At 37.8% G+C, this 8535-nt stretch overlaps 1 protein-coding gene across 1 annotated transcript; it reads left to right on the forward strand.

The window, feature by feature from the left end:
- Window positions 1-735: 735 nt before the first annotated feature.
- LOC112145728 (neuritin) lies at window positions 736-4247 on the forward strand. Its single transcript, XM_024271139.2, has 3 exons — window positions 736-1021; window positions 1437-1590; window positions 3265-4247. Exons 1-3 carry the CDS (start codon window positions 970-972, stop codon window positions 3488-3490), a joined length of 432 nt encoding a protein of 143 aa, XP_024126907.1. The 5' UTR covers window positions 736-969; the 3' UTR covers window positions 3491-4247.
- Window positions 4248-8535: the final 4288 nt, after the last annotated feature.

Below are 8535 nucleotides of genomic sequence, written 5' to 3' on the forward strand. Positions count from 1 at the left end.
GATTCTATTTTATGTTTCGACTTCCGATAAAGAGAGCACCGCCACTTCTGGTTGTCCACTTAAAGCACTGAAATAGACAAATAAAATTGGAGCAACTGTTTCAGTGCAAATATACATGTGCAGATATTTATGTGCAAATACGCATAAATAATAGAAACATATACATTGTGATGTGCAAATAACTTATCTGTGCGATTTGAAATTTAACATGGATATTGTTTTGGGGAAGAAGCTATTTTTTCTATCAAATGCTGTCCTTTATTATTTATAGCTTTAAATGCCATATGAATAAGAAATAATAGATTTTAGTGTTTTTGGTAAAAGAATCGGACTGTATCGTATCGCCAAAAAGTTAATTTAACCCTTTATGAATCGATTTGTGGATCATGTATAGAATCATGTGAGAGGGAAAGATACACACCTCTACAGTGTATGATAAAAAAATCTAGTATGAATACATTTTCATAAACAATTTGATCAAATGATTGGGAAAATTAATTAATCTATCCCATAACTGAATGCAGATAAAAGTATCTTTTTTTTAGATTGAAAACTTAAATAATTGAAAATTAGAAGGGTTTTATGTTACAAATTGTGATGATTTTCAATTAAATGTCAACACTTTATCTTATTTATGGCCTACAAAGATATAAATCTGGGTGGATTTGGGGGAGAATCCTCTCCTCCTCTCCTCCTCTCCTCCTCTCCTCCTCACCTCCTCTCCTCGCGCTCAGAGGGAGTGTCGCGCGCCGCTCCGGGAGCTGTCCGGTGCTGAAAGGGGGGGCGGGGGGTAGGATGAGCTCAGCGCTCCGGGGGCCGGTAACGTCAGCAGCTACCGGAACGGGGAGCTCCAGCTCCACACCTACCGACCGCTGGTGAGCGATGGGCGGCTGATCGGCTCCCGGGACTCGGCGGAGCGTCTCTCGCGGCGGCACATCGCGCCCCTCGCCGGGTCTGAGATGGGATGAAATGGGATTGCTCACGTCCATGAAGATCAGAGGGGTTCTGGCTGTCGCTGTCGGTAAGGCGGGTCCGGATCTGGCGCGGATGGAGAAAGTGATGTGTTTGTTGATGCTTTCATCTTTATTTGTCTGTCGGTGTTACGTGATGCTTATGTGAGAGCTGTTCAATGGCCAGCTGGCTGTAGTAGAAACAATGACGATGCTGTCTGTCTGTGAGAGTGAGACAATCCATTATGAAACATTTCTAAGTATAAATATTTCCACCCTGCTGCTCAAATCCATGCATAAATAAAGTTAGAAGCAATTGAATCCAAATTTTTGCATTTATTACATTTTTGCTGATACAAATAAAGCAAATTGTGTGCATGTTTTTGCAGGGAAACTGCTACTGTCAATGCACGGATTGTTTTGAAATGTAAATTTTGCCTAATAGAAAGAATGAAGAAGCCCATCCATCCTGTCTCTTTGTTGCAGCACTCCTCTCCCTCACACTACCAGCAGACTCTGCAGATGTGAATTGTGAGAACATCTACAAAGATTTTTCCGATTGTGTCCTGGAGCTGGGAGACAGCATGGACAACTACCAGGAGAACGTGACCAGTGAGAGAGGCGTGGCTGCTGTGTGCAGGTAATCTGGGAAGAAACAGTTCTGATCTGTGCATTTTAGGCCTGTTATGTTTCATGTCAGTCTGTGCCCCCAAGTTGCACCTTAAGAAAGTTCAACAAAACAATATCTTCTGCATGTCCACGCTTTTTTGATGATAGCTTTGTATTTGCTTTGTTATGCTTAAAACTTTGCATTTGCAATTGTCGTTGGATCTGGTTGTAAGAAAAGTCCTTAGCAACAGTTGCTAGCGTTGGTAGCTCCTGTCGTTTCACAGGACATGCAGCATTATTGTAGCACATAGAGATGAACAAATGTTCAATAAACTTGTTCAGTAGACATGGAGAATAGATCAAAAATAAAGACAGGCACAAATGGAAATCCATACTATGGGGTTCCATTTGCACACAAAAATGTATTTTTGGCACAAATGTAACCCCATACTGCATGTTTGATGATAGCTTTGTATTTGCTTTATTATGCTTAAAACTTTGCATCTGCTATTGTTCTTGGATCTGGTCATCAGAAAAGTCCTTAGCAATACTTGCTACCGTTGGTAGGTCCTGTTGTTTTACAGGATATTGCTTAGTAGTACATAGACATGAACAAATGTTCAAAAAACGTGTTCTGTAGACATAGACAATGGACCAAAGATGTGGACCGGCACAAATGTAAATCCATACATTCCATTTGCACACAAAAACAAATTATTGGCACAAATGGAACCCCATACTGCATGTTCACGCTTCTTTGATGATAGCTTTGTATTTGCTTTGGGATGTTTCAGCTTCCTTTATGCTTAAAACTTTGCATCTGCTGTTTTCGTTGGATTTGGTCATATAAAAAATCCTTAGCAACTGTTGCTAGCATCATTAGTTCCTGTCGTTTCACAGGACATGCTTAGTAGTACAAAGACATGAACAAATGTTCAATAAACCTGTTCAGTAGACATAGACAAAGAGAGAGTGGACGCAAAAATAGATTTGTTTTTTGGCACAAATGGAACCCCGTACCGCCCAGCTGCTGCTTTCAGCATCCCTAAGGTAAATTGAGTTTGAGACCCCTGGTTTAGGGGTTGTGGGGATGCTCTGTATAGATGGCACAGGTTAAAGTAAACTGTGTGCAAACTGGAATAACAAATCAGCATAATGTGCAGATAGGCATGCAAAATCCACACAAGCATTTGGAAATTATCTGATTTTTCCCCTAAATAAAGGCACAAATATTCAAGCTTTTTTCCCTCTATCAGATTTCAGTTAGAATGAATTTAATTTAGATGAAATACAAAGGAAGACTATGTCACAGAGAAGATGCCACGATCCCGGGCTGGAGAAATTAATGTTTCTGAGACACTGAGCCATTGTGCTGAATAATTAATAACTTCGCTGCAGCCATAATAAAATTCCTTTTGGTTCTGCGTGCAATCCAGCCCTGCAAAAGTCTGCCAAAGACAAAGATTTGCATTTGAACTCGCTGATGAAAACTGTGTTGTAATATCATCTGTGAAATTGTTTCACTCTCTGAAGCAGTTGCCATGGTAATTAAACCTCACTCTGACTAAACAGAACTTGAAGGCCCGTTTAGTCCGTCTGAAGAATGGACTGTTGGCGGATGAATTAATCCATGTGAGCATGCTGGGTGAACGCGGCGTTTCATTTCCGACGCCGCATTAATCTGACGGTTCTCTGCTCGCCACAGCCACTGGGAGGCCTTCCACACGTGTGCCCTTACCGCGCTGTCCGACTGTCAGGAGGAAGTCAGCTCCATCTGGGAGACTCTGAGGCAGGACTCCAGGAAGATCCGCTTCCAGGGAAGTCTGTTTGACCTATGCAGCCCGAGCTCCTCGCCCGACATACGCTGGTGTCTGACTGCCCTGATCATGCCACTGATGCTGGCCATGACTGGGCATGACTTGTATAAATAGAACAGAGCTGTTCTGATGACGAGAATAATTTATATCCACAAATTTAAGCCAAGGATCCAAGAGACAAATAGCTAAAAGGGTTGTTAAAAAGCCACAGATGTCACTGGAAAGACAATCAGTTTTTGTTTGAATGGATCATGTATTTTAATTTTGTTTTTCCTTGTGTCTTGTGAAGGAAACTCCATCCGATAAGATGAAGCAGATTGAAGTCCTTTGGGTGTTTTTAGGTGGTGTTTGATCAAAGCACAGCAGCTCAGTCTGCATTTAGGAGTGAATCAAATCTGTAAAGTTGTATTATACATATATGCTCATGGTATTTCTCCACTATGTATTAATGCATTGTTTAAAAGTGTGCTGATTGTTAAAGGAGCACTTTGACTTTTTTAGTAATTGATGCTACTTTCAGTAAAAGCTGACTATAATGGCTCCTAACGAAAAACCTTATTGTCATATTCAATAGATTTTACTATTTTGTAAACATTTAAATATTTGTAATTAGTTGTGTTTTGAAAATTTTTCATCCAGATTTGGTCTTAACGGAACCCTCTTCCCCATGCTGTTTTTCTCTGTCTTTAAACGGCAAAAAAGTAAAAAGAAAAAAAAGAGAGAGAAGAAAATGAAACCAATGGTCGAAAAGGGGAGAAGAAAGGGAAAAAAGGACGAAACATAGAGGATAATATCACTAGAGATGACATGCAGGCTTTTTACTATTGTTCAAGATACATAAAGAGCGACGCCATATTGGGATGGTATAAAACAAAGTGACATGGCTTAGCAGACACAGTAACATGACCATAAAATGCTTAATTTTGGTCAGATTTAAAAAGGAAAAAAACTCTGATCATTAGAAAACTAATTCCCAGGTCAAGGTAATAATGCTTTTGTACAAAGTACAACAAATGAACGACATTTCAAACTTTTAAAAAACATAAATGGGTTTGGAAACACAATGCATACCTGATACATGATTGGGATTTTATTCAAATCTGCACACAAAAAAAGATTTACACAAACTGTTGGACTTCTCGATCTGTGTTTATAAACGGATTGGTGGGTAGCCGACATACCATTCCAATATGGCGTCCAACTTTGAATACACAACAAGCTAGCATGCCATCTCTAGTGATGTATCTCATTGGGTTGAAAGCTTAAAACGGGGTATTCCGGGCGAGGACTTCCGGCTAATGACTTTTCGGACGCAATGATTTTTGTTTTTTGCAGCCGGCTCCAGCAGGGGGAGGGACTTCCGGCTATCAATTTTCGAGCGCCATATTTTTTTTCTGAGGCCAGATTGTCTTGAATATTTTTGGATGAGTTTCACAACCAAAACATTCAAACAAAGCCATAGAATAAAAATGATTATAGGATATCAATTTAAGACACTCAACTTTTGAGATTTTGTATGTTTTTGGAGTCAGGACAAGGATTAACATCCCCTAAATGTTATTGTTAGTCCATTCTGTGACTCAAAATGAGGCACAAATCTGACCAGTTGTGAAGATAGTCGCCATTGTAGTGAAAAAAACAAACAAAATAAAGCTGATTTATTTAAGTGTTAGAAACTATTTGTTGATAAAAACAAGAAAACTTAAAAAACGGAACAGGAAAAAATGGAAAAAGTCAAAAGCTTGTGATAGTATGAACTTTTTTTCGATTAAAACTCTCCATGAAGGCAGAAAAGTTAAATAAATTTGAAAAAGTGATGCTTAAACACAAAATCTTAAAAATCATACTGTAATGTTTCAGTTGTTGACACGATCAGCATCCTTCCAGCAGATTCTGAAGGAGGAAAGCGACGTGAGCTCATGTCGCTTTTCTCCTTCAGAATCTGCTGGAAGGATGCTGATTGTGTCAACAATTGAAACATTACAGTAAATCAAAGGACATAAACATTGTGGCTCTAGTGTTAAAGGGTTAAATAAGAGCTAAAGTACTACTGGGTGCCCAAATCCAACAAATTTTTTTATGAGTTGTTGTCCAAATTAGGATAAAATGGACATTTCGCCAATGATAACAGCAATATTTTTCCTTTTTTGTCCTTACTAACCACAAGCATGACCCTATCAGATATTTGTCAAACTGCGCATGTGACCCCAGTGTTTAAATGAGCTCCAACACTCTTGTCAAATGACAATCATGTGATTTTTATAGTTTTTTAAAACTCCTTTTGTCTTTATTTAAGTTAGAATAATGTAAGGCTTCACTAAAACAGCCATCCATGAGTTCCCTCAAAGCTCTGCAGATTTCTCACCTCTGGATGTGTGTTAAAAGAAGATCCCAGGTGTGAATGCTGAACATTGTTTCACAGATTTCTGCCGCACACGGTGTGAAAACGCTCGCCTGGCAGGGAACGCTGCAGGCGGATCGTGCAGATTTGTCAAATAAGTTTCAGGGTGTTAAAAAAAAGAAACTAAAGGATTTTGGATGGGTTTTTAAAGATGGCTGCCTTCTGTTCCACCTTAAAAAAAACACGTTTTAAAAGGATAAAAACAGTTTAATGGAATTGTTTTACTTCATGAAATATCTGGTCAGACAATACTATCTTTTTTCTAAAAAATTAACCAATTTTGAATTTCTTTGATTGTTTTTACCTAAAGTTTCATGACTTTGTAACTATTTGCACAAACATACATTTCCAGAGTGTAGAATTTGATCTTGAATATTTACTCTCTCTCCCACATGCATGATCATTTTGTTTGTGACCTGAAATAACGACAGTGTTAGAACCCTTTTGAATCAAACATTTGTTTTGGATAAACGCATGAACGGACTCTTCAGTGTAACGGCATCCTTCAATCTTCGGAACGCATGTTTTATTCTGCTCCTTTCTATTCTCACCTTTTTTTTCATGTTTGACGGTGAAAACACAAAAACTGTTGAAATATCTTCTAAGCATGAGCAATATGTAAAGTTACCTTTTCGTCAAGGAACTTTGTGCTGTTAAAGAAAAGCATGATTGTGACGGTCTAGACACTGGAACAAGTCCTGAATGTAAAAGTTCAGAATCAATTTTATTTTAGCATCTGAGACGATGTGAAGCAATACATGGAAAAGCTCTTTTAAGGAATAATAATAAAGCACAAAAGTAAAAAAACATTTGGTGTTGGGTTTACTTTTAAGGAAATCATTTTATGGTATTTAAAAGAGTCTAAAACCACAATGCTGGAGTCACTGGTGTATGTTTTATGTCCATCTCCTATATCGTCTGTTCTCATCCTTTCCTGAAGCAGGTTCCTTAATGAGGATCTCTCCGCTCTCCAGTGCTCTCCCATCTGCTTGATTCCACCTGGATGCTTCATGCATGAGAGAAAATGTCAGATTATGACTTTGGGCTGAAAGCCTTCAGACAACTAAAGACAAGCGCACGGTGCTTCCTCATATTTATAAAAAAAAGAAAATAAAACTTGACATTTACAGCATAATAACTCATTTAAATCCATTCCTCCAAAATAAAATAAAAAATGCATATACAGCAAAAGCTGAGATGTGTTAAACACCACAGATAAAGAAGCTTCAGTCATTATGTGCATCAGCAAACTTTAATATTTAAAATCTAAACCTAAAATTTGAAGACAGAGATTAGCAGAAACAATTCTAATCTAAAACTTCTTCATCTTCACGTCTTCAGAAGCTCTCCAGGCTCCTACAGCATTGTAATGATCATCTAACTCTCAGACTGAACAGCACAAAATATAAAAATCCTGCTTACCAGAAGGATTACAGTAACCAGAATATCTTTATTTAACTTGTGTAGTTTTTACTTAGAAGTACAAAATATTTTTGTTGGTAAATAAGTCATACAACTTAACATGATGGTGCTGGTTATTCCTCTGATATGATGTTCCAGCTCATGGATCCTACAGTTTCTGCCTCTTTAAACTTTGGACTAACAGCTGGACATGCATTGATCTCTAGAAAACGTTGGAAAGTAGTTTTCCAAATTCTGGACAATGTCTCCACTGTCCGCTGATCCTTTTTCTTCGATTTAAAACCTCATAAAAATAAATAAATAAATAACTTTTTTGCGATGAGCTATTCGGTTTCAGCAATAACTTATACTTAAACTCCCTCTCCAATCATCTATTGATCTATTTTCAAAGGCTTTTCTCATGGTCTTTTAATTATAATTATCCCAGTTTTAGGCAAAAATAATACAAATCTGTGATGTTTTCTTGGACATAATTTCTAAAGAGCGACAGTAGTTCATTAGATATTTGCCTCTATGTTGTGATTGGGACTGTTGGCACAGAGCAACCCCACTCCCCCTTCCCGTCTATCACAGCTCCACTCCCCCGGTCCTTTGGACGCATCAGAATGGAGCATGGAGTTTTTGGGCCCACCAAGTAAGTGTTTCTATGTAACAAGTATACATGTCTTCACACTGAATTTTTTTGTCTGCTCCTGATTCACAACAGTTAGAATAAAATTAATAAAAAGCTTAATTTTGTTTATATGTCTTACATTGACAAGAATATGCTTCAAGAACATGTTTAAAACACGATTTTCATCTTTAACATCTTAATTTTAAATTCGTATGCATTTTAATAAAGTGACATTTTCAAATAGAGCGCTGCAGGACTGAGGAGCAGTTTGGTTTTACCTGCAGTCTGTGGGATACATTTATTCACATTAAAACTGCTGAGGAGACAGGACGTAGTCTGGGGTTTTTCAGTTTAAAAGTGCTCTTACTAAATCCAATTCAAACTGTGGCAGCACTTGCTTTAGTACCGTCTTAATCACTCAAAGCAGCAATATAAAAAAGTTGTGTACTTCAGTAAATACTGATTAATTTAGCTAATTAGGATTAAAATACAGTCATGTTTTATTTCACTTTAACTACAACAATTATATCTTCCATTCTTTTTCTGTTTTAATGTTTAAGCTTCGCTTTAGTTCAATGATCTGGCAGTAATATGTTAAGACTTTATGATATTTAAATAGACAACATAAATGGCAGAGTGCTGCATGATTTGTGACACTGCATATTTAAGTTGGATGTAGTAATGTGACACTGCAGAGATTCAAATGAAAAAGCAGTAATGAGA

Source organism: Oryzias melastigma, linkage group LG5 (assembly GCF_002922805.2).
Source record: "Oryzias melastigma strain HK-1 linkage group LG5, ASM292280v2, whole genome shotgun sequence".
In the NCBI taxonomy this organism is placed as follows: domain Eukaryota; kingdom Metazoa; phylum Chordata; class Actinopteri; order Beloniformes; family Adrianichthyidae; genus Oryzias; species Oryzias melastigma.

Excerpts from the sequence above, each read along its gene's own strand:
- LOC112145728 (XM_024271139.2), top strand. The coding sequence starts at position 970 with ATGGGATTGCTCACGTCCATGAAGATCAGAGGGGTTCTGGCTGTCGCT. Across the intron at positions 1,022-1,436 it reads GGTTCTGGCTGTCGCTGTCG|CACTCCTCTCCCTCACACTA; the intron begins GTAAGGCGGGTC and ends TCTTTGTTGCAG. Across the intron at positions 1,591-3,264 it reads GGCGTGGCTGCTGTGTGCAG|CCACTGGGAGGCCTTCCACA; the intron begins GTAATCTGGGAA and ends TGCTCGCCACAG.